Raw genomic sequence first — 25,411 nt, 5'->3', positions numbered from 1 at the left:
AAACAACCATTTGCACTCCCTTTCACACCTATGGGTTCAGATATTGTATAATGTCCTCCAGGTTTTTAGAGTTGATCGGATTCAATTGTGTCATGCAGTCATAACTGATTCATGGTGCACACTAGGACAGCACATTTCCTGTATCTGACATGGAGGTGGTGACTGCCTGTCTAATTTTCTGAATTTTGTCAGTGAAGAAGGAAACAAATTCATTGCAGGCCCTATTGGATAGAAGTTCAGGAGGTACTGACACAGTACCACAGGACTTGTTAGCCTGTTGACACTAGCAAAAAAGGCACATCATTACAGTATTGTTTTTGACGATGATGTTCGAGATAAAAGGACTGCCTTACATTTCTCAGCTCCAGATTATAAATCCAAAGTCTATCTTTATAGATGTCATAATGCACTTGAAGATTTGTTTTTCGCCACCTGCTTTCAGCTTTTCTGCCCTCTCGTTTACCAATTTGACCAGCGTGTCATTTCTCCATGGCAACCTCTTCTTGCCAGAGATCACCTTCATCTTAGTAGGTGCAATAGCATCACATAATATGGCAACACCATTCCCTTTCATTTCCACTCTTATTTCACTCATAAAACTGAAGTCTGGGTCGAGTCAATGAGGATAGTTCGTTGCACTGTTATCTTGAGCTAACCAGGTTTCAGTTAAGAATATAAAATCAAGGTTGTGTTGAATAATGAAATCACTCATTAAGAAATATTTCCCTGCTAAGAATCTAACATTTAATAAGGCCAACCTCTGTGTGTCACAGTTTTTCTTGGCTAGCAGTGGAAGTTGAGGAATAGGTGTTCAATTGTGCATAACTGACTGTTCTTGAAAGGTTGTTTTTCTGACTTAAAATAACAGGAATGTATGATCCTATCAGTAGGACCCCAGCTCTGCCTGGGATGAGTCAGGGGTCTTATCCTTGTCGCTGAGAACTTTTCCGTGTCAGACAGGTGTTGCTCTGTTTTGTAAACAGGATGAGAAGTTAAGGGTGTGACATTACACATCTTGCTCTGTTTGTGGCACAATTGGTTTGAAACTGAAAAAAAAGGAGATTTTTTTTTGTCACTGGTAATGAATAGTGTTTTAACATTTCCACATTATTGTTTTTCCCACTGATTCTAGACCTTAAGTTCCTGTAATGGGTGTAGATTTAATAAATGAAAATGATCATTCAAACAAGAATTCGTAGAATATATTGTAAAACTACAATGGACGAAGAAGAAACGTGATGTTTTGTTTTCTACTCACAAAAAATAGACACTAGCGAAAGACTGGTTAACCCCTCCGACCTTTTATCAGGCTAACTGGGGAATGGGTGGCGCTTCCTACTGGCCGGAGAGAGGAGAGTTAAAATGGGGGGTCTGCACTGAGCAGCGAAAACCCTCTGCTCTCAAGTGGATGTTTTCACACAATACAGCAGGCACGGACATACATAGGCTGAGTGGTTCTCTGCCTTGTCTTGCTTGCCTTGTTGCAGTCGTTAAATTTTGATGCTTAGTGAAGAGAGAGGGGGAGAGAAATACAGACAGCTGCAGCAGAAAGACAGAACTTAAACGCGGTTTTGCAAATAAGACTAGTTCACAAGTTTTATTTCATTGAAACTCTTAATTAGGTTGATGTTATAGGCAGAAGAAAAAAAGCATGATGATAAACTCAATTTGCAGTAGAATGTCAATAATTTGTAAGTACAGCAATGTTTTTCTTAATTGTACAAATAATTTTGGTGATGGGTGCCCATTTTTTGGCTTGAGCACCTGCCCCCAAAAATGTATGTGCATGCATCTGCAAAGCAGTGTGCAAAAAGAAACATTGGAAGATGTTGCGACTTTTGACTTGTTCCCTCAGCACTCCACAGCGAGTCAATGGAAACATAAGAGAGAACATGAAAGTAGGCCTCTTGGCAAGATAAGGTTGTTCAACGCATTATTTCGAAGCTTGAAAGATCAGTATAGTTTTGTATATAATCAACTCATCAACCCATTCAACATCCGTAACCCGGTCCCTGACCTCGCCTGAACAAATGGTGAGTCGATGCATTGAAGAGCTGCTGAGACCTGTACCTACTACCTGCCTTTGAAATGAATGAAATTGAAACATTGGAATCTTGGAAAACTGCCACAGACACCACCAGTGCTTTGAAAACATCCATCCGTGGATTTTCTATACTGATTATCCTCACTAGGGTCGCAGGTGAGCTGGAGCCTAGCCCAGCTGACTTTGGGCAAGAAGCAGGGTAAACCCCGGACTGGTTGCCAGCCAATTGCAGGGCGGGTTCAAAACATTGTTAAAGGCCTGACAACACTTTGCCAAATCAGACCCTAACACCTTACCTGCCCCTGTCTGGTAAGATTGACACAAACACTCAAAAGCAACAGGTCAATAGTTTCGGACAGAGGCTCAAACAGACATAAGTATTTTATACCGCTCCACACAGGTCTAGCCACCCCGAGGAAACAAAAAGAAATGTTTCCCACTGTTAATATTCCTCTGCTGGATTTTCACCCAGAATTCAATAGAACAACCATCACAAACATTGCAGTTAAAACAGATTCAAGTATTTCTGTGGGAGGCTGTGAGGCCTCTGCTGGCAGCCGCTTAATGCGATATGTGCCCGTAAGATGAAGTCACAAACATCGTAACTGTAGTTGACTCCCACTCACCAGGCAGCACAGACAGGGCATTATGTGGAAGTACCAGCTGGTACCACAGGCTCCTCATCCTCCCTGTGTCTTCATCTGTTGGTGCCGCACAAATCAGGACATGGATCAAAAATGGAAAAGCAAACCTGTGATTGTCATCTTCAGATGCATCATCACCATTTGCTTTTTAATGTTTGCTTCTGCTCAAAGACGTAAGTAGCGCTCTTATCTCTATTGAGTATTTCATCTGTTGCTAGTGAATTCGGGGGGATGTTGATCAGGCTGCTGCGACAGAGAGTCAGTGGTTTGAACTTTTGCTGTGGTGCCAATCCTCTTTGGCTTCCAGGCATCTGAAAATCAATTAGCCAAACTACAAAAAAGGGGAAAAACTTGTTTTTCTAACAGAGTTTCATTGTGTAGATTATGTGTCTGACCTTCATTTTACCATTCGACTCCCTTTCACCAGGTGTCCAATCCAAAACTTTTAGTCTTGTCCGGCCTGCAGGTTGGAAAGCACTGGAATTGGAAGTATATAAACATTTTACCATTCGAAAGGGTTAGTTTGTGCTTAGAACCTCCTCCATCCATTTTCTTCAGCTTATCCTAGGTCGGGTCGCGGGGGCAGTAGCTTTAGCAGGGAGGCCCAGACTTCCCTTTCCCCAGCCACTTCATCCAGCTCTTCCGAGGGGATCCCGAGGTGTTCCCAGGCTAGCCGAGAAACATAGTCTCTCCACCGTGTCCTGGAGCCTGTCTATCACTGTAAAATGTAACAAAGAATCCTATAATTATCTGTGTTATTGGAACTAGAGTAGAGCGCATTACTCTTTACAACATTCAACAAAACAGCGCGTGCACTTTTAGTTGGTGTCTTGTGTTTAAGCCCCAACTTCCATCCATCCATCCATTTTCTGAGCCGCTTATCCTCACTAGGGTCGCGGGCGTGCTGGAGCCTATCCCAGCTATCATCAGGCAGGAGGCGGGGTCCACCCTGAACTGGTTGCCAGCCAATCGCAGGGCACATACAAACAAACAACCATCCGCACTCACGTTCACACCTACGGGCAATTTAGAGTCTCCAATTCATGCATGTTTTTGGGATGTGGGAGGAAACCGGAGTGCCCGGAGAAAACCCACACAGGCACGGGGAGAACATGCAAACTCCACACAGGCGGGGCCGGGGATTGAACCCCGGTCCTCAGAACTGTGAGGCTGACGCTCTAACCAGTCGCCCACCGTGCCGCCAAGCCCCAACTTGTTTAGCAAATCTTTAGAGCCTTCGCATAGTGTTGTTTTTTTTTTTTACTTTTAACTTAAAGTAAATAGTATGCAGTTTTCAAACTGCTTGCAAGATTTGAAATGTAGCCTCACTTCAATCTCCACCCCCGCCCCCTTGCGTCTCGGCCCAAACAAACGCCTCAGTTAGTTCAATACGTTACTGTGCACGGCAGCTATATTGCTAGCATGGCTTATTCACGATGGAGTATTGCCAAACACGAAATGTTACTTGTTTGATATTGTATTTTTTTTGCAATGCACACTCAATTAAAAATATGAGAGAAGTGATCAACTGACCTGCTGCCCCGGTGAGAACGGTGACATGACGTATGCGGTGGTTTTTCAAGCCCAGCTATATGCAGCCGTCCGCATATAGGACACCCCAATTATATGTTTTCCCTTAATTTGTCTTGAGAGCTGCCCAATTCCTTCTCTTTAACTTTTGTTGCTAACCAGTTAAATAATCTGTCTGAGAAACTGTAATTTCTTTGCGAGAGCCTGCTGTGACTCCGTACGAGGTTGCGTACTCAGCGGTGCACATGAACAAATGATTCACATTTAGTCCGTCACACCTCCTGTCTCGACGGTCTCTGATTGGCTATTGTTGTCATGCCATGCCAAGTTTAAAAATAAAAATTAAAAAGAAATTAGAGGCATTAGATGGGGCCAGAGAGGGGTGATTTTTCAAACGATGATATTAATAATTCTACTGTGAGGTCATCCAGACAGTTTTAACATATATAACAAAGTGTTTTGTTTTGTTTTATGCAAACTCTTCCTTTCAATAAAATGGTGTTTTTAGGATTTTCAGTTAGGTACAGAATTATTTGGACAGTAGTGTTTTCTTATGATTTTGTCTGGGCTGCACGGTGGTGTGGTTTACATCTCTGCCTCACAGTTCTGAGGTCCCAGGTTCAATTCTGGCCTTCCTGTGTGTCATTTCTACGTTCTCCCCGTGCCTGCGTTTTCTGTGAGTACTCTGGTATCCTGACACATTCCAAAAACATGCATGGTAGGTTAATTGAAGACTCTAAATTGTCAACAGGTGTGATTGTGAGTGTGAATGGTTGTTTGTCTATACAGAATGTGCCCTGCGATTAGCTGGCGACCAGTTCAGCGTGTACTCTACTTTTCACCCAAAATCAGCTGGGATGGGCTCCAGCATACCAGCGACCCTACTGAGGACAAGCAGTTCAAGGATACATGATTGATTTTTTCTTATATGCAACATCTCAATGGATTTGCAATATTTGGATGCATGTCTGGTTTAAGTTTACACTCCCGATTCAATTGCAAGATTTCACAAAAGTTTGTTATGGACGCCTTTACTACGGTCACCTTCACTTTCTGCCTATTTGCGGGCATTGCTGCCTTCATTTTTGTCTTCCAACTTAAAAACATTATATACTGTACTATGTTGAGTCAGGGCGGTACGGTGGACGACTAGGTAGAGCGTCTGCCTCACAGTTCTGAGGTCTGGGGTTCAATCCCCGACCCCGCCTGTGTGGAGTTTGCATTTTCTCCGCGTACCTGCGTGGGTTTTCTCCGGGCACTCCGGTTTCCTCTCACATCCCAAAAACATGCATGGTAGGTTAATTGACAACTCTAAATTGCCTGTAGGTGTGAATGTGAGTGCGAACGGTTGTTTGTTTATATGTGCCCTGCAATTTGCTGGCAACCAGTTCAGGGTGGACCCCGCCTCTCGCCCGAAGTTAGCTGGGATAGGCTCCAGCGACCCTTGTGAGGAGAAGCGGCTCAGAAAATGGTTGGATGGATGTTGAGTCAGGGCACTCACTTGACCAATAAAGAGGATATATTTAGTTGCCATCAACAAGTCTTGTTAGTGGCCTGTGACCTTTGTCCAATAAAATACAAATGGTTCATTGTTGTTATTTTATTTTATTGCCTTTATGTTATACTATGGTAGCAGCAACAATATTAACTACTGAATATGTTGCAAAGCTCATTAATCAAAAATGTTGTTTAACCCCTTCTCCACTCTATCACAAGTCTTTGATAGGTGCTCTTTTGAACAAAATCTGATTTGTCACACCTCTCAGTTTGCACAGTGCCTGCTGGGCCTGTGCCTGTCCCTGAGAACAGCACTGCTGACCTCCAGGTGGTTAAAATAAGCTCTGGCAGTGATGTAACACTGACTGTTGTGGTGAACCCTGAAGAAATGTTTTACCTGAAAGGCAAAACCCTGATGGTGAAGAAAGAACTGGACTATGAGGTAATTAACTAATTGAGAAACAAAACTACTGAGGGTTACATGTCGCAGTTGCATACAGGTGGGTTAATTTCATTGATTTAGCATTTCATAATCCATATACTGTATTATACTATATAATATCATAATCCCACTTTAGTAAATAATAGGCATACAAATGTACTGTCCTTTGACCCAATAATCAGACCAGGAGGGCAATTATACTAAGATCAGATGCAATGTTTACATTGTTGTAAAAAATCTAGAATGACATACAAGATATAATCAGATGTAAAACAATGTATATTTATGCATTTTAATCATTTACTGATAACTGACCCAAATAGCATACAGTATAATAATAATACTTACCTGTACATCATATTACAACGGATGAATGTTTGATAGGCTTTACCCAAGAGAGCAGCTCTGGTGGTTTGGGTACAATGCAGCAGAGCAGGCTCCAAATCTGTGAGTACATCACCTAATACACATCACTGTCACACTTCATGAATTAATCATCATTTTACTCTTTATAAGGTCAATGAGTCCGTCGAAGTATTGGTGGAAAATGTAAACGACAACCCCCCAAACTTTGCTCAGAATAACTACATTCTGGAAGTAAATGAGGTGAGCTGTGCAGCCAATGAACATTCTTCATTTATTATTCATCTCATGTTGGACGTGATTATGAATTTGGGATCTTGCAGCTGACTCCAGTGAATTCCAGTGTGGGACTAATAGAAGCTACTGATGCTGATTCTGAACCACTATTTTATCGCTTGGAGTCTGCCATGGTAAGATGATACTAAAGTGTAATAGACATTGATAGAATTTACTGTACGTGGTATGTCGTGAATAATGGTTACAGTTGCTTTGATGTTTTAAGTGTCATTATCTCTGTAAAGACATCATTGATATACAGTTGCTCAAGCATAGCATATAGTTCATATCTTTCTTGTAAGAATATGCTTGTTTGTTTGTTTGGACGTTTGGAAGTACAGTCCGCACGATAGAGCAATGGTTATGTAGTGCTAGATGGTTTGATTCCCATCCACTGACCCAATACCGAGCCACGATCGGTCCCAAGGCCAGATAAGCGACTTTGAGTATTGTGAAAAGTGCTATATACTATCTATCTATGATGAGGATGATGATGATTAAGATTATTATTATAAAAATTGAGGCGGTTGTGCCAGTCAGGGTTAAAATTGTGTAAAAACTGTGACTAACTGTGGCGCCCCCTACTGGACAAAGCGAAAGTCACAAGAACAGGCAACACAATAGAGTAGTGGCTCACAGAGGAGTCCCGGGTTTGAATCCCGGCTCTGAGTGGAGCGTGCATGTTCGCCTTGTCCTCGCGTAGGGTTTTTGCCATGTATTTCGGCCTCCTCCCACATTCCAAAAACATGCATGTTAAGTAATTGAAGACTCAAAACTGTTCATACGTTTGTAGGCTCATTTGCATACTCATCAGTGATTGGGTATTTAATGGGGGCAGGATCTCACTGCAGACAGTAGATCACTAACAGCCTGCACACAGCATGGAGGGGAGAGACAGAGAGTTGATGAAACTTGCGGAGATTTGATTTTAGGGGGCAAGGCCTTTGTTTGAGGGCGTCTTGCCCCTGCATATGGCCAGCCGTGGGTATGAATGTGAGTGTAAATGGCACCTGTGATTGGCTGGTAACTGCTCCAGGTTGTACCCTGCCTCTTGCCCAAAGTCAGCTGGGAGAGGATCCAACTGAACAGTACCTAGAAAATGTATGTACCGGAATTTCTCGTGGATAATGTGCATCCATGTATAATACGCACCCCCAAAGTTGACCTAAAAAGTCTGGGAAACTCTGCCCATGTATGTGTATGTATGTATGTATGTAATAAATATTACTAAAGAAACAATGTCATTGGATTTGCTAATAGTTTCGTAAATGAATCCAGAAATATGTAGTTCATCGTTTTTATTTAAGTTGCAATGGAGCTGTGCTATTGGGTGTGGTCGGAGCCTCTCACAGTGCTCCTTTAGTCATGACCTAATGTTCTTTTCTCTGTCTGTTAAATTAGGATAAATACTTCCGGCTCGAGAACATCAACACTCCAAAATTACTCGTTAAAAGTGTCATAGACTACGATGTTGTGCAGAAAATCTCATTGGTTTTACACGTACAGGTACAGTACAGTATCACAGCATCACTCCTGAGACCTCAACATCAAGTCTGCTTTTCTGTGACTTTTTTTGTCTGAAACCTTCCAGGACACATTTAATGGTTCAGCCTCCAATGAGCCCTTCTTCACATCCGTGGCCACCATCACAGTGCATGTGAAGGATGTGGATAACCGGCCACCCTGGTTTCAGCCTTGTGTAAGGACTAATTTAGGACTTGCCAAGCTGTGTGTGAGCACTGGCTATCGAGGAAAAGTCAATCTGACGGAGAAGGAGGTGATTCTCGACCATTATGCTTTTTGTTTTTGCCTTAAAATATATAATTTGGGCGGCACGGTGAACAACTGGTTAGCACATTTGCCTCACAGTTCTGAGGACTGGGGTTCAAATCCCCGACCCCGCCTGTGTGGAGTTTGTATGTTCTCACCGTGCCTGCGTGGGTTTTCTCCGGGCACTCCGGTTTCCTCCCACATCCCAAAAACATGCAGGGTAGGTTAATTGACGACTCTAAATTGCCCGTATGTGTGAATGCGAATAGTTGTTTGTTTGTATATATGTGCCCTGCGATTGGCTGGCGACCAGTTCAGGGTGTACCCCGCCTCTCGCCCGAAGATAGTCGGGATAGGCTCCAGCGCGCCCGCGACCCTAGTGAGGATAAGCGGAACGGAAGATGAATGAATGAATGAATATATAATTTGCCAAGGTACATTCACACATGCACTTTCATGTTTCACCTTGTTTTCACATTCATTTGTTTAAGAAGATTTTGTACTTTGATGCAGACCCACATGTAAGATTTGTTGACATCACAACTACAGTTAATTTACTTACAGTATATGCTGCTTTTCCATTACAAGTTCCAGAACCGCCTGGCCCCACTCTGCCCCGGGCTCGCTTGGCCTGGCCTGGTCTCCATTGCTTTTCCTTTACAACAGGCACCAATCAAAGTGGGAGGGATTGGGGCGGGATCAGGAAGAAGGTGACCCACTCGTCGCACCTTCCATCTCGCTGTATTTCATTTTCTGCCAATACGGAAAAAATGTCCGCACCTCCTCAGTCGACCACAGAACAAAAGCTGCTCTCGGCCTGCCGCACACTGCGTGACGTGGTCGAACCCGACTGGACTGGACCATCGTGTACAGTATGATCCCCGCACATGAGTGATTGCCCGGCAAGCCTACATAGGCGTTTGATACTGTGTATTCAGTATCTTGTACTTTATCACATTCCTTAAACCGTAAAAAAAGATGAATAGTTAAGGAAGAAGGTTGCTAAAGAGAGAAGGTATTGGTGAAAATAAAAGCGAGAGTGTGGATATTTGAAAGGAGGCTTGCTGGCTCCATTCATTTGAACGTTCCCAACATATACGTACGTTCGCGTACATTCTGGTCACAAGTGTTGCTTTCCCATCCACAGGTACATTATACATTATGAATATAGTTAAGTATTGATGTAAAACACAATATTTGATCCTTTATATACTATTTATATGGCTTGATGATACCAGTGACAGACAGATCGGTCAGCCATGAAAACAGTCACCTAATCGGATTCGGCAGCATCGCTCGGTGTGCGGCAACCTTTAGACGCCATGTTTCCGAAAGTGACAAGTCACCGCACTTCAAGAAACGCCTACATCTGTCGGCCACCAGATGACAGTTACGTCAAGGCCCTCCTTGGCCTGCGTTATAGAACCAGGTCGGAGGTTCTGAAAAGCAGTGCCATTGTCACTCCAAAAAGTGAAATAGAGAAGCGACCACACGAGGCGGAGCGAGGCTGGTTGAGGGTAGAACCAGTACAATGGAAAAGGGGCAATAGTGGGGCAATTCAATAGCTAGCCATTGAATGAAAGCATGTTTTCAATCCACAGGAAGGCCCACTGATACTGGAACCTGGCCCAGTTTTTGCAAAAGATGGAGACAAGAACAGGAGTGAACAGATCAGCTACCGGATTTTAAGAGGTCCCCTCCCTGTTCATTTGTTTAATATTTGCTGTAATTTGTGCTGTGGTTGCTTTTATCCCAGATAGCGCCACCTCTGCCCATTGCTGTGCGAACATGATTGTTGATAGCGTACCCTTAATATAATCAATCAATTACTAACATACTGTACGGAAAATTTAAGTCCTGAAACCTTTAATCCCTTTTTGAGCCGGGGAGTCTGAGGAAAGTGTCTGTGTATATATACTGTATGTCGATATTTACTGTTATAAAGTTCCAAGTCCCAAAATATACTTTCCGCAACTTCAAAAGTATTTGGGAGAAAACAGTTCGTGTTTTGTGATTCAAAGTCTTGTGATTAGCCTCTATATTGATCAGTTATTAATAAATGTGTTTCAGTGTATCAGGAAGGGGAAGAATTCACAGTCTTGCAGTATTGTCAATACATTTGCCACCCTTAAAAACAGATGGCATTCGTTGATGGCATTCGTTGATGCTTCCACCCACCAAGTAATAATAATAACAATGCATTACACGTATATAGCACTTTTCTGGGCACTCAAAGACACTTTACAATTTCACACATTATTCACTCTTCAGTCACACCCTGGTGGTGGTAAGGTGCTTGTGTAGCCCTGGGGAAGTCTGACGCAAGCGGAAAAGTAGCTGGCGATTGCAGCTGTTAATTGGATTTTGATTACATTTTTAACTCCCCGAAGAGAAATTAATCTCTATTTCTTTGTTAATTGGAAATGATGGGCTTGGCTGATTTTGTCACAAAAAAAAGTGACCTTTTTTTGCGTAGTTTGCAACAATGTGTACATATGTTTTCATATTTGTGGTTACTGCTGTAACCATACTTCCTGTGTTTGTGTACTGTATTAAAAAACAGACTGAAACAACAGTACAAATATAATGGCGACTTTTAACTTTTACCCAGTATTTCATTGTTTTAAAATCTGTCCAAAAATGTTAACAAGCAATTTCTCAATCTTTGTTAGCTGTTTGTGAAATCTTGTGCTCGCGCACTACATTCCCTCACATCCTGTGCATCTTCTGGGCGCTAAGAGGAGGGTCTCTCCATAAAACCTAGTGACGCCCCTACCCGTGTGTGATAAAAAAACACTTTGTGTTCATTTGTGATTTCTTTAGATTTCGATCATTTCCAAAACTTAATAGTGGAAATAGAACAAAATCTGTTTCAGGGTAACTGTAAAGGCAATGTTTTAAGTAACATTTTTCCATTCTTAATTGGGTAAAAATGCGCAAAAAATAGCTAAGCACTTCAAAGTTTAAGCCGTAAAAACAATAAAATGCACAAGTTGTAACATCAATGAATGAATGAATCAATGAATGTCAAAGGTCAATTTCGAAGGTGATTGTCGCAGATGCACCTGATGTATATCTTCTGTAAACATTCTTACTTACACATGAGTATAAAAATAAGTTAACAACTGTCAAAAACTAAAAATAATAAAGCTCCCTGTCTTAACTTTGACATCAAGTTGTCAGTGGCACAGCTTTTGGAATGAGTCTTGCAAAAAACTCCCCCAGAAGCTGAAGAAAAGTTGCCACAAGTTTTAAATTGTAACTTTTAATCAATATTGGAACATCCAAAAATACAGTACACCTATATGAGTAACCTGTTTTCATGAGTGGTGTTCCGAATGAAGTCATACCGTTTTCAATTTTTTTTTGTGTATTATTTACATTTAAGTTGATACTGTAGATCATGTTGATTTTATTTTTGCTAAATGGTGTTTCCCTAAGTGTGGTTTCAAAATATCTAAATGTTTTTATTTTTCTTGCCAATGCAGGGAATGAAGGAAATATATTCCAGATAGATGAAGAAACAGGGAATATAAGCATGACCAAAGCTGTAGATATTGTGGGCCCAATAACTCTCACTGTTCTGGTAATGCAACATCATATTGCTCAATATATTGTTTTTTTCAACTTGTTATTCAAGTGTTTCCCCCCCACCCCAAAACATTCAGGCATCACAAGTGACCAACAGGGATCAGTTTGCTGTGACGCAAGTGACCTTTGATGTGACGAAGAAGAGCAGGAACCCTCCTCAATTTGAGAAGGAGCGTTACGAGGGCTTTATCTACAGCAACTCTATACCTGAGAGCATGATCCTCAGGGACCGCAGTAGCAACAGACCCTTCAGGGTCCGAGCGCGAGATGAGGATTTTGCCGGTGTAAGTTCTACACTTCTGGCGGAGGATAGGCTTTTAATTGTATCAGCGCCAGGTGGAGAGTTTTGCTTTTAACAGACTATTACTTTCAATTATTTCAGACAAATAGCAGCAGATTATCCAGAAAGACTTAAACAGAGTACAAAACAATGAATTGATTGTTGTATCCTGTAGTTCTGATGCTTTCATGACATCTAGACTAGCTTGTCCTGAGTTGTCACAAAATTGCTCCTCAACCAACTAAATCATTTTGAGCCTTGCTAAAATGAATGTGCACCGAATTGTATTTTAATATTCCATTCTACCAGTTGTTCATTCAACTTTGTATAATATGAATACAATATTGCACACAAAGTAAGTAAATTTGTGTTTGGTAGATTATGTCTTTATTGTAGCAATGCTTCTTGGCATCCATCCATCCATCCATTTTCTGAGCCGCTTCTCCTCACTAGGGTCGCGGGCGTGCTGGAGCCTATCCCAGCTGTCATCTTACACCATTGGAAAACCGGTGTATTACCCTTTTAAAAGCCACATTTGTAAGGAACCTACATTTGTGGGATTCAGAACTGCAGGACTGAGTATGTGGGTTGCCCCCATGAAAGAAAATGCACAAATCTTTTCTGCCAATGCCAAACATCTTATTTTACTGGTGCCATTGACTCTTGCTTTGAGCTCCTGGTACCCTCAGGTGAGCGTGGGCCCTGCTAACGTGGTCAGTAGGTGTCTGCTCCAAGAATCGGCATGCAACATTGAACTCATCTGGATAGGGCTCATGTGAAATGGCAACTTCAACCTGTTGTTCATCAAAACCAAGTTCCTGCATTGTTTGGTGTGAGCCCTCGTACCTTTCCTGAGCTAAAATTCCATGTAAGTGGAGATATCAAAGACAGGCCGCTAAGTGGGTGTGACAAGAAGACAACACCCCTAGAAGACTGTTTCCTCACCCTGTCAGCTTATGGCAGTTGGATCGTAGGGACAAAGTGTGGAGAAGATGCGGAGAATGCTGGTTGCTCCAGCAGTGGCAGTGTCATAGGTTGGGGCGGCGTCTCCGTCACTGGAAAAACTAGGCTTGTCATTATTGGAAGCAATCTCAATGTAGAGCTATCCAGATGGGATTCTGCAACCTGTGGCAATCCCATATCTCCACAGCCTGGAACAAAGGTCTATCCTCCAAGAGGACAACACTACCCCACAGAGTGGGGTTTATCAGAGACTACTTCCAGAATTTGGGAACGAATAGGATGTAATGGCCTGACCTCAACCCCACTGAACATTTACCTGTATGGGATCAGCTTGGAAATGCTGCTTGTGCCAGAGGGTCCACACAACCACATTGGCTGACTTGTGACAAATGCTGGTTGAAAAATTAGATGCCATCCCACAGTTGTGTCTAAACAGCCTGGTGACCAGCATGAGGAGAAGGTGCCAGGCTGTTGTGCCTACGCATCGTTCTTCCATACACTACTGAGGTTCCTGACTGTTAAGTGAATAAAGTGTTAAATAGACAATTTGTCTTTCTTCAAACATCAATCATTCAATCTACCAAACAAGGATCAATGGCAAAAGCAAAATTAACTGGCATTGGCAGAGATTTGGCAAATTCTTCATGCCTGCCATCCAAATTCTCAGCTCTGCTGCCCATCCCACAAATGCATATTACTGACAAATTTGGCAGCCTTTAAGAGGGCAATAAACAGCTTTCCAAAAGTATAAGATTTATTGCCAAGAAGCATTGTTACAAAATGGAAATAATATACCAAACACAACTTTCCATACTTTTTGTCATATGTTTATTTTGGGCAATCATGGGGTTTGGATCTGTTGCCAAACATAATTATAAACAGATTTGTTAAATAGTCTCCTCTTTTTCAGGGTGTGAATCCAGATGTAAAATATGAGGTGCAGTACAGCAGTTACGTCAATGTGACCTCAGATGGTTTTGTGATACTGAAGAGAGTTGTAAAGACGGAGTCATTTGCACTACAGGTGAATATCATGCACCGCAACAATGAATACAAAAGATTTTGACTTTCACTTCTAAGCAATATTTGTGTTTTTTACCCCCCTTAAAATCAGCTTAGAGCAGTGGACCCAACAACAGGAGAGTTTGGTACAGCTGCCCTCTCTGTTCAGGTTATACCTGGTAGGAACATCACTATACAGTACACTGCAAGAACTGCCATCGAGCTGAAAATGTATAGGTGCTGGAGGGAAATAAAATGCATTTATAAAGTTTCCAGACATCCTTGTACTGTATATGTTGTGGCCTTGTGCTATTGTGGAATTCAGGAAGAAAAAATATCCAACTGATTATAGCATACCAAAGAAAATAAGTTCTATTCTTGGTAAATTCACATATGTATATGCAAACTTCATTTATACATCCTTCTGGCATGATCTTCTCTGCAGCCGATGCCATGCCGTCCCCGTCAAACGTTGGCTACCGTGCCGGTGACATGGCACTCCTTGGGCTGGTTATGGCAGCTTTGCTGGTCCTCTGCTTCACTGTGATTGGCTTCTTGATTTCCCGCTTGTGGAAGGGCAACTCCAGCGCGGACAAAATATGTGAGGTCAGTGTTTCTAGCTGTAAAATACAGTAATGACAGAATACCTACGACAACTTGTACTGCTATGACCATATTTCATACAGTATTTACAACCCCAATTCCAATGAAGTTGGGACATTGTGTTAAAAATAAATAAAAACAGAATACAATGATTTGCAAATCGTGTTCGACCTATATTTAATTGAATACACTACAAAGATTAGTTATTTAGTTATTTAATGTTCATACTGATAAACTTTATTGTTTTTAGCAAATAATCATTAACTTAGAATTTTATGGCTGCAACACATTCCAAAAAAGCTGGGACAGGGTCATGTTTACCACTGTGTTACATCACCTATTCTTTTAACTACATTCCGTAAACGTTTGGGAACTGAGGACACTAATTGTTGAAGCTTTGTAGGAGGAATTCTTTCCCATTCTTGCTTGATGTACAGCTTCTGCTGTTCAACAGTCTGGGGTCTCCGTTGTCGTATTTTACGATTCATAATGTGCCACAAATTCACAATGGGAGACATGTCTGGACTGCAGGCAGGCCAGTCTAGTACCCACACTCTTTTACTGCGACAGCCACGCTGTTGTAACACATGCAGATGTGGTTTGGCATTGTCTTGCTGAAATAAGCAGGGGCGTCCATGAAAAAGACGTTGCTTGGATGGCAGCATATGTTTTTCCAAAACCTGTATATACCTTTCAGCATTAATGGTGCCTTCACAGATGTGTAAGTTACCCATGCCATTGGCACTAACACAGCCGCATACCATCACAGATGCTGGCTTTTGAACTTTGCGTCCATAACATTGCGGCTGGTTCTTTTCCTTTTTGGCAGACACGACATCCACAATTTCCCAAAACAATTTGAAATCTGGACTCGTCGGACCACAGAACACTTTTCCACTTTGCATCAGTCCATCTTAGATGAGCCGGCGGCGTTTCTGGGTGTTGTTGATAAATGGCTTTTGCTTTGCATAGTAGTGTCATGAGCGGAACAAAGGATAGGACCCAAAAATGCACGACTCCAAAACAAATGTACAGTTTCAAAAAAGAGACGTTTAATATATGGGCAGAGGTCAGTACACAGGCAGGCAATCCAAAAAAGGCAACAGTATCCAAAAACATGAGGCAAAAAGGTGAGGTCGATAATCGGAACGGGGTCTAGTCTTACTGTGATTCTTTGACGTGGAAACAAAGAATGCTGGAACGTGACGACAAGGTACAACGAACTGGCGACGAGAAAGAATGAGACATGAGGTTAAATGCAAGGGGTAATTAGGGTGAACGAGGCACAGGTGGTGAAGATGCTCTCAGGAGCAGGGGTGTGTGAAACAGGGGGAAGACAAAAACCGGAACGCACACCCATGACAAGTAGAGTTTCAAGTTGCACTTACGGACGTAGCGCCAAACTGTATTTACTGACACTGGTTTTCTGAAGCGTTCCTCAGCCCATATGTTGATATCCTTTACACATTGATGTCGGTTTTTGCTGCAGTTTTCGGCCTTGCCGCTTACCTGCAGTGATTTCTCCAGATTCTCTGAACCTATTGATGATATTATGGACCGTAGATGATGAAATCTCAAAATTGCTTGCAATTGTACTTTGAGGAACATTGTCCTTGAACTGTTTGACTATTTTCTCACGCACTTGTTCACAAAGACGTGAACCTCGCCCCATCTTTGCTTGTGAATGACTGAGCAATTCAGGGACACTCCTTTTATACCCAATCATGGCACCCACCTGTTCCAAATTATCCTGTTCACCTGTGGGATTTTCCAAACAAGTGTTTGATGAGCATTCCTCAACTTTCTCAGTCTTTTTTGCCACCTGTCCCAGCTTTTATGGAACGTGTTGTAGCCATAAAATTATAAGTTAATGATTATTTGCTAAAAACAATAGTTTAATAAAGTTTTTCCCACTGTGTTACATCACCTTTTCTTTGAACAACATTCAATAAATGTTTGGGAACTGAGGACACTAATTATTGAAGCTTTGTCGGTGGAATTCTTTCCCATTCTTGCTCGATGTACAGCTTCAGCCGTTCAACAGTCCGGGGTCTCCGTTGTCGTATTTTACGCTTCATATGGGAGACCGGTCTGGACTGCAGGCAGGCCAGTCTAGTACCCACACTCTTTTACTACGAAGCCACGCTGTTGTAACACCTGCAGAATGTGGTTTGGCATTGTCTTGCTGAAATAAGCAGGGGCGTCCATGAAAAAGACGTTGCTTTGATGGCAGCATATGTTTCTCCAAAACCTGTATGTACCTTTCATTATTAATGGTGCCTTCACAGATGTGTAAGTTACCCATGCCATTTGCACTAACACAGCCCCATACCATCACAGATGCTGGCTTCTGAACTTTGCATCCATACCGGTCCGGGTGGTTCTTTTCCTCTTTGGCCCGCAGGACACCACGTCCACAATTTCCAAGAACAATTTGAAATGTGGACTCGTCGGACCACAGAACACTTATCCACTTTTCATCACTCCATCTTAGATGAGCTCGGGCACAGAGAAGCTGGCGGCGTTTCTGGGTGTTGTTGATAAATGCCTTTTGCTTTGCATAGTAGAGTTTCAAGTTGCACTTAGGGATGTAGCGCCGAACTGTATTTACTGACATTGGTTTTCTGAAGTTTTCCTGAGCCCATGTGGTGATTTCCTTTACACATTGATGTCGTTTTTTGATGCAGTGCCACATGAGGGATCGAAGGTCACAGGCATTCAATGTTGGTTTTCGGCCTTGCCGGTCACATGCAGTGATTTCTCCAGATTCTTTGAACCTTTTGATGATATTATGGACCGTAGATGATGAAATCCCTAAATTCCTTGCAATTGTACGATGAGGAACATTGTCCTTAAACTGTTGGACTATTTTCTCACGCACTTGTTCACAAAGAGGTGAACCTCGCCCCATCTTTGCTTGTGAATGATTGTCCAATTCAGGGAAGCTCCTTTTATGCCCAATCATGCCCCCCCCCCTGTTTCCAATTAGCCTTTTTACCTGTGGGATGTTCCAAACAGGTGTTTGATGAGCATTCCTCAACTTTCTCAGTCTTTTTTGCCACCTGTCCCAGCTTTTTTGGAACGTGTTGCAGCCATAAAATTCAAAATTAATGATTATTTGCTAAAAACAATAAAGTTCATCAGTTTGAACATTAAATATCTTGTCTTTGTAGTGTATTCACTTAAATATAGGTTGAACATGATTTGCAAATCATTGTATTCTGTTTTTATTTATGTTTAACGCAATGTCCCAACTTCATTGGAATTTGAGTTGTATGACTGTTGCTCCTAAATATACATACATTAACAAAATTGTTAGTATCGCCCTGTTAATGAAAGAAAAAACCCCAGTAGTCACAGAAATAACTTGAATCTCACAAAAGTAATAACAAAAAACAAAATAAAATAACAAAATAAAATAACAAAAAAAAAATAATAATAATGAAAACTAACCAATGAAATTCAGACATTGCTTTTGAATTGTGGTTAAACAGGAATAATTTTAAAAAACAAACTCATGAAACAAGCCTGGACAAAAATGATCGTAACCCGAGAAAAGAAAATAATTTGACCATCGGGACATGTTCAAACAAGGTGTGTCCTCTCATTAGCATCACAAGTGTCTTCAAACTTGTAATCAGTCTGCCGGCCTATTTAAAGTGTGACAATTAATCACTATGCTGTTCTGTGACATGGGGTGTAACACACTGAACATGGACCAGAGAAAGCAAAGGAGAGAGTTGCCTCAGGAGATTAGAAAGAAAATTATTAATTTATGAATTATTAACAAGCACGTTAAAGGTAAAGGCTATGAGCCCATCTCCAAGCAGTTTGATGTTTCTGTGACAGTTGCACATATTATTCAGAAATTTAAGATCCACAGAACTGAAGCAAACCTCCCTGAATGTGGCCGCAGGAGGAAAATTTGACAAATTGAAGAGACATAAAATTAATGTTAAGAGCCCAGAACAACCTCCAAAGAAACTAAAGGTGAACTCCAAGGTCAAAATATGTCAGTGTCAGATTACACCATCTGTCGTTGCTTGAGCCAAAGTGGACTTCATGGGAGACGACAAAGGAGGACACCACTGTTGGCAATAAATAATAAAAAACAAGCCAGAATGGAATATGCCAAACTGCATGTTGACAAGCCACAAAGCTTCTAAGACAATGTCCTATGGACAGATGAGACAAAACTGGAACTTTTTGGCAAGGCATTATCAGCTCAGTTTCCAGATGCAAAAATGAAACATCTCTCGCACAAGGTGTCTATAATCTGCGCAGGGTACAATGAAATCTCAAGAGTATGAAGTTTATTCTAGAGAGAAATGTGCTGCCCAGTGTCAGAAAGTCTCAGGTCATGGGTCTTGCAACAGGGTAATGACCCAAAAAACACAGCTAAAAACACCCAAGAATGGCTAGGAGCAAAACACTGTACTACTCTGAAGTTGCCTTCTAAGAGCCTTGATCTAAATACTATTGAACATCTGGGGAAGTAGCTGAAACATGCCAACTGGAGAAAGCACCCTTCAAACATAAAACAACTGGAGCAGTTTACTCATAAAAGTGGGCAAAAATACCTGCTGTCAGCAGTATCATTGAAAGTTACAAAAATTGTTTGATTGCAGTGATTTCCTCAAAATGTTGTGCAACAAAATTAAGGGGACCATCATTTTTGTCCAGACCTGTTTTTTTTTTTTTTTTTTTTTTTTTTTTTTTTAAATAATTCTGTTGAGCCACAATTCTGATTTTCATTGGTTACTTTTCAGCCCTATGCAGCCCTATGGGGGGCACAAGTCAGTGCAAACTGTAGGCCGGTCCCAAGCCCGGATAAATGCAGAGGGTTGCGTCAGGAAGGGCATCCGGCTTAAAACCTTGCCATACAAATATGAGCGTTCATCCAAAGAATTCCATACCGGATCGGTCGTGGCCCGGGTTAACAACGTCCGCCACCGGCGCCGTCAACCTGCAGGGCGCTGTTGGAAATTCAGCTACTGTGGGTCGAAGTCGAAGTCAAAGAAGAAGAGGTGGAAAGCGGGTTCTTCGGCAGAAAGAGAAGAGGAAAACACAGAGCCTAGAACTGAATGTGGGGACTTTGAATGTTGGGACTATGACAGGAAAATCCCGGGAGTTGGTTGACACGATGATTAGGAGAAAGGTTGATATATTGTGTGTCCAGGAGACCAGGTGGAAAGGCAGTAAGGCTAGAGGTTTAGGGGCAGGGTTTAAATTATTTTACCATGGTGTAGATGGGAAGAGAAATGGAGTCGGGGTTATTTTAAAAGAAGAGTTGGCTAAGAATGTCTTGGAGGTGAAAAGAGTATCAGATCGAGTGATGAGGCTGAAATTTGAAATTGAGGGTGTTATGTGTAATGTGATTAGTGGCTATGCCCCACAGGTAGGATGTGACCTAGAGGTGAAAGAGAAATTCTGGAAGGAGCTAGATGATGTAGTTCTGAGCATCCCAGACAGAGAGAAGAAGAAGAAGAAGAAGAAGAATCATCTTTTATTGTCATGAACATGCATGCATGCACACAAAATTTGTTCTCTGCATTTAACCCATCACAGTGAACACATACACATGTTAGTGGAACACACTGGAGCAGGGGGCAGCTGAAGCGCCCGGGGAGCATTTCGGGGTATCAGTGTCTTGCTCAAGGACTCAAGCTCAAGAGAGAGTCGTAATTGGTGCAGATTGTAATGGACATGTTGGTGAAGGTAATAAGGGTGATGAAGAAGTGATGGGTAAGTACGGTATCCAGGAAAGGAACTTGGAGGGACAGATGGTGGTAGACTTTGCAACAAGGATGCAAATGGCTGTAGTGAACACTTTTTTCCAGAAGAGGCACGAACATAGGGTGACCTACAAGAGCGGAGGTAGAAGCACACAGGTGGATTACATCTTGTGCAGACGATGTAATCTGAAGGAGGTTACCAACTGTAAGGTAGTGGTAGGGGAGAGTGTGGCTAGACAGCATAGGATGGTGGTGTGTAAGATGACTCTGATGGTGGGGAGGAAAATTAGGAAGACAAAGGCAGAGAAGAGAACCATGTGGTGGAAGCTGAGACAGGACGAGTGTTGTGCAGCTTTTCGGGAAGAGGTGATACAGGCTCTCGGTGGACGGGAAGAGCTTCCAGAAGACTGGACCACTGCAGCCAAGGTGATCAGAGAAGCAGGCAGGAGAGTAGTTGGTGTATCTTCTGGCAGGAAAGGAGAGAAGGAGACTTGGTGGTGGAACCTCACAGTACAGGAAATCATACAAGGAAAACGGTTAGCTAAGAAGAAATGGGACACTGAGAGGACCGAGGAGAGGCGAAAGGAATACATTGAGATGCGACACAGGGCAAAGGTAGAGGTGGCAAAGGCAAAACAAGAGGCATATGATGACATGTATGGCAGGTTGGACACTAAAGAAGGAGAAAAGGATCTATACAGGCTGGCCAGACAGAGGGATAGAGATGGGAAGGATGTGCAGCAGGTTAGGGTGATTAAGGATAGAGATGGAAATATGTTGACTGGTGCCAGCAGTGTGCTAGGTAGATGGAAAGAATACTTCGAGGAGTTGATGAATGAGGAAAATGATAGAGAAGGGAGAGTAGAAGAGGCAGGAAGTGGCAATGATTAGTAAGGGGGAAGTTAGAAAGGCATTAAAGAGAATGAAAAATGGAAAGGCAGTTGGTCCTGATGACATTCCTGTGGAGGTATGGAAGCATCTAGGAGAGGTGGCTGTGGAGTTTTTGACCAGCTTGTTCAATAGAATTCTAGTGCGTGAGAAGATGCCTGAGGAATGGAGGAAAAGTGTACTGGTGCCCATTTTTAAGAACAAAGGTGATGTGCAGAGCTGTGGCAACTATAGAGGAATAAAGTTGATGAGCCACACAATGAAGTTATGGGAAAGAGTAGTGGAGGCTAGACTCAGGACAGAAGTGAGTATTTGCGAGCAACAGTATGGTTTCATGCCTAGAAAGAGTACCACAGATGCATTATTTGCCTTGAGGATGTTGATGGAAAAGTACAGAGAAGGTCAGAAGGAGCTACATTGTGTCTTTGTAGATCTAGAGAAAGCCTATGACAGAGTACCCAGAGAGGAACTGTGGTACTGCATGCGGAAGTCTGGAGTGGCAGAGAAGTATGTTAGAATAATACAGGACATGTACGAGGGCAGCAGAACAGCGGTGAGGTGTGCTGTCGGTGTGACAGAAGAATTTAAGGTGGACGTGGGACTGCATCAGGGATCAGCCCTGAGCCCCTTCCTTTTTGCAGTGGTGATGGATAGGCTGACAGATGAGGTTAGACTGGAATCCCTGTGGACCATGATGTTTGCAGATGACATTGTGATCTGCAGTGAAAGCAGGGAGCAGCTGGAGGAACAGTTAGAAAGATGGAGGCATGCACTGGAAAGCAGAGGAATGAAGATTAGCCGAAGTAAAACAGAATATATGTGCATGAATGAGAGGGGTGGTGGGGGAAGAATGAGGCTACAGGAAGAAGAGATGGCAAGGGTAGAGGACTTTAAATACTTGGGGTCAACCGTCCAGAGCAATGGTGAGTGTGGTCAGGAAGTGAAGAAACGGGTCCAAGCAGGTTGGAACGGGTGGAGGAAGGTGTCAGGTGTGTTATGTGACAGAAGAGTCTCTGCTGGGATGAAGGGCAAAGTTTATAAAACAGTGGTGAGGCCAGCCATGATGTACGGATTAGAGACAGTGGCACTGAAGAGAAAACAGGAAGCAGAGCTGGAGGTGGCGGAAATGAAGATGTTGAGGTTCGCTCTCGGAGTGACCAGGTTGGATAAAATTAGAAATGAGCTCATCAGAGGGACAGCCAAGGTTCGATGTTTTGGAGACAAAGTTAGAGAGAGCAGACTCCAATGGTTTGGACACGTCCAGAGGAGAGAGAGTGAGTATATTGGTAGAAGGATGATGAGGATGGAGCTGCCAGGCAAGAGAGCTAGAGGAAGACCAAAGAGAAGGTTGATGGATGTCGTGAGGGAAGACATGATGGCAGTTGGTGTTCGAGAGGAGGATGCAGGAGATAGGCTCTCATGGAAAAGGATGACGCGCTGTGGCGACCCCTAACGGGACAAGCCGAAAGGAAAAGAAGAAGAAGACTTTTCATTAAATACTTATTACTTTTGTCAGATTCAAGTTATTTCTACGACCATTGTGTGTTTTCTTTCATTAATAGAGGGGTACCAAAAACTTTTGTACATGCATCTCCCATTGATGGCCAGATGTGTTAATTTTTTCCCCACAGAAAAGAATAGGCAACTTGCTTTTTGTAGTTATGAAAACCCTGCTTGTGACACAAAAGGCTGGCTTTCCTTGGAATTATTTAGCCAGCCAATTATGAAGACTTTCACACAAATTGACATCCATGCTGTGTGAAAGAACACTAGTGTCTTCAAGCAGTCACATCTTACGCGTCAGAAAACGTCTTGCACCTCACCTTTTCCTTTGATTAATATTTATCAAGTACAACACACAAGGTTTCTGTGATGAAATATGAAAACATTACTCTGCAAAACCGCCATCTTTATACAGCAAGTGAACAGAAAGTCTATATACAAGCCATGATTCATTACATTTTAATCTCTCCACTGCTTATAGTGCTTGGACTCTCTGAAATCTAAGCAGCCAAATACTGGCCACAGAGACTCCCTGCAGTACACCAATGATGGCTTCCAGAATGAGGCCGACGTAAGCCGTGGCCGCTGGAAGAACACCCTTCCCAGACGGAGCACCTTCCCCGGGGGCCGAATCATGCCCCTGGGGAGACGCAACCGTCACTGCGCCTCCTGTGGTGTCTTCACTAACCACGTCCCCAAAGGGAGTCCCTCGGTAAGACCCTCCAGGAGAGGTCGAGGAGATGGAGACGATTACAGCTCAAGGTCCATCCTGGCCAAGCAGAGGAGGAAGGAGGGGCAGAAGAGTGTGTGGTTCAAGGAACTCGAGGACTCTTCGGACATTGAGGTGGAGATTATCCCGGACACAGTGGGTCAGGTGGAGGAGGAGACACAGGAGGAGCTGGAAGGAGAGCTGGTGATGGAGGAAGTAGTCAAAGACCCATGCACAGAGTCTGAAGATGGACAGGACAGCCACAACACGGAACGCAAAGCTGAGCAGGACCACGGTAGTACCATCTCAGAAAAGGAGAAGGAAGGAAACGAGCAGGACGGTTGAAAAGAGGTCTGATTCAAGTCAGTGTCACTTTTGGATACTTCCTACAGTCAAAGTCTGAACAGTCTATGAAGTCTATGAAGACTCAACATTTGGATATCTACAAACCTTAAACTTAAGATTCAAAGTTTCAATAGTATGTACAGTATTTGCTACTGTGACTCTCTTAGAATTTAATGTTCATGATGATTTTATAGTTAACACATTGATTTTATTAGCATGAGCTGAAAAAACACCATTGTTTATTTCTTATGCTGACTGCTCAAGACGACATTTTAAAGCAATAATAGCTTAAAGGTCAGTATTAATTTGATTTGTTGAAGTTTTAACATTTTCAAGTGAACTAAACTGAACTGCAACATCAGTCACATATGGAGAAAACAGACAATCAGAATGGTTTTAAGAAAATAATGCATGATGCAGTTTTATAGTAGTTATTGTTGCTGTTATATTTGAGGGAAATGTACACATGATTAGTGTTGTTTGATGTTAAAAAAAATTTCAAGATTTTATTATTCAAATCATGATAGTTTTGGATTAAGTTTACAAACATACAGTAAATACATCTGAACAGGGAGCAACTGAGTTTGAGAAAGAAGGAACATGCATTTTATTCAAAGTGAGAAATATTCTGGATTTAAATTATTATATTTTTGCTTCCAATGTGCCTTAGAATTGGGATGTCTAATATAATTTTAAGATACTATAGTACAAAGACACTGGTAATACAGTGGATATGGAAAGTATTCAGACCCCCTTAAGTTTTTCATGCTTTGTTATATTGCAGCCATTTTCTAAAATCATTTAAGTTCATTTTCCCCCCCTCATTGATGTAGACACAGCACCCCATATTGACAGAAAAAAGACAAAATTGTTGAAATTTTTGCAGCTTTATTAAATAAGAAAAACTGAAATATCACACAGCCATAAGTATTCAGACCCTTTGCTCAGTATTTAGTAGAAGCACCCTTTTGAGCTAATACAGCCATGAGTCTTTTTGGGAATAATGCAACAGGTTTTTCACATCTGGCTTTGGGGATCTTTCCTTCGATTGCAACCAGTCGTCCTGTCCCTGCAGCTGAAAAACACACCCACAGCATGATGCTGACACCACCATGCTTCACTGTTGGGAGAGTAATAGACAGGTGATGAGCAGTGCTTGGTTTTCTCCACACATCCCAATTAGAATTAAGGCCAAAAAGTTCTATCTTGGTCTCATCAGACCAGAG

General features: G+C 42.3%; 1 protein-coding gene across 1 annotated transcript; it reads left to right on the top strand.

Annotated features, from left to right (window-relative positions):
• Positions 1–2,207: 2,207 nt before the first annotated feature.
• On the top strand, positions 2,208–25,411 carry cdhr5a (cadherin-related family member 5a). The gene is made up of 14 exons (XM_061764862.1): positions 2,208–2,861; positions 5,985–6,157; positions 6,542–6,604; positions 6,674–6,763; positions 6,844–6,930; positions 8,198–8,302; positions 8,388–8,573; positions 10,168–10,258; positions 12,055–12,152; positions 12,235–12,441; positions 14,311–14,424; positions 14,515–14,581; positions 14,848–15,008; positions 23,613–25,411. Exons 1-14 carry the CDS (start codon positions 2,693–2,695, stop codon positions 24,183–24,185), a joined length of 2,184 nt encoding a protein of 727 aa, XP_061620846.1. The 5' UTR covers positions 2,208–2,692; the 3' UTR covers positions 24,186–25,411.

Source organism: Phyllopteryx taeniolatus, unplaced genomic scaffold (genome assembly GCF_024500385.1).
Source record: "Phyllopteryx taeniolatus isolate TA_2022b unplaced genomic scaffold, UOR_Ptae_1.2 contig_24, whole genome shotgun sequence".
Lineage (NCBI taxonomy): Eukaryota > Metazoa > Chordata > Actinopteri > Syngnathiformes > Syngnathidae > Phyllopteryx > Phyllopteryx taeniolatus.
This window is presented reverse-complemented; position numbering and strand designations above follow the sequence as displayed.

Bases quoted from the DNA above. Each gene is read 5' to 3' on its own strand.
- cdhr5a (XM_061764862.1), top strand. From the start codon at position 2,693: ATGTGGAAGTACCAGCTGGTACCACAGGCTCCTCATCCTCCCTGTGTC. The intron at 6,605-6,673 runs GTGAGTACATCA...ACTCTTTATAAG, and splicing joins GCAGAGCAGGCTCCAAATCT to GTCAATGAGTCCGTCGAAGT. The intron at 12,442-14,310 runs GTAAGTTCTACA...CCTCTTTTTCAG, and splicing joins GAGATGAGGATTTTGCCGGT to GGTGTGAATCCAGATGTAAA.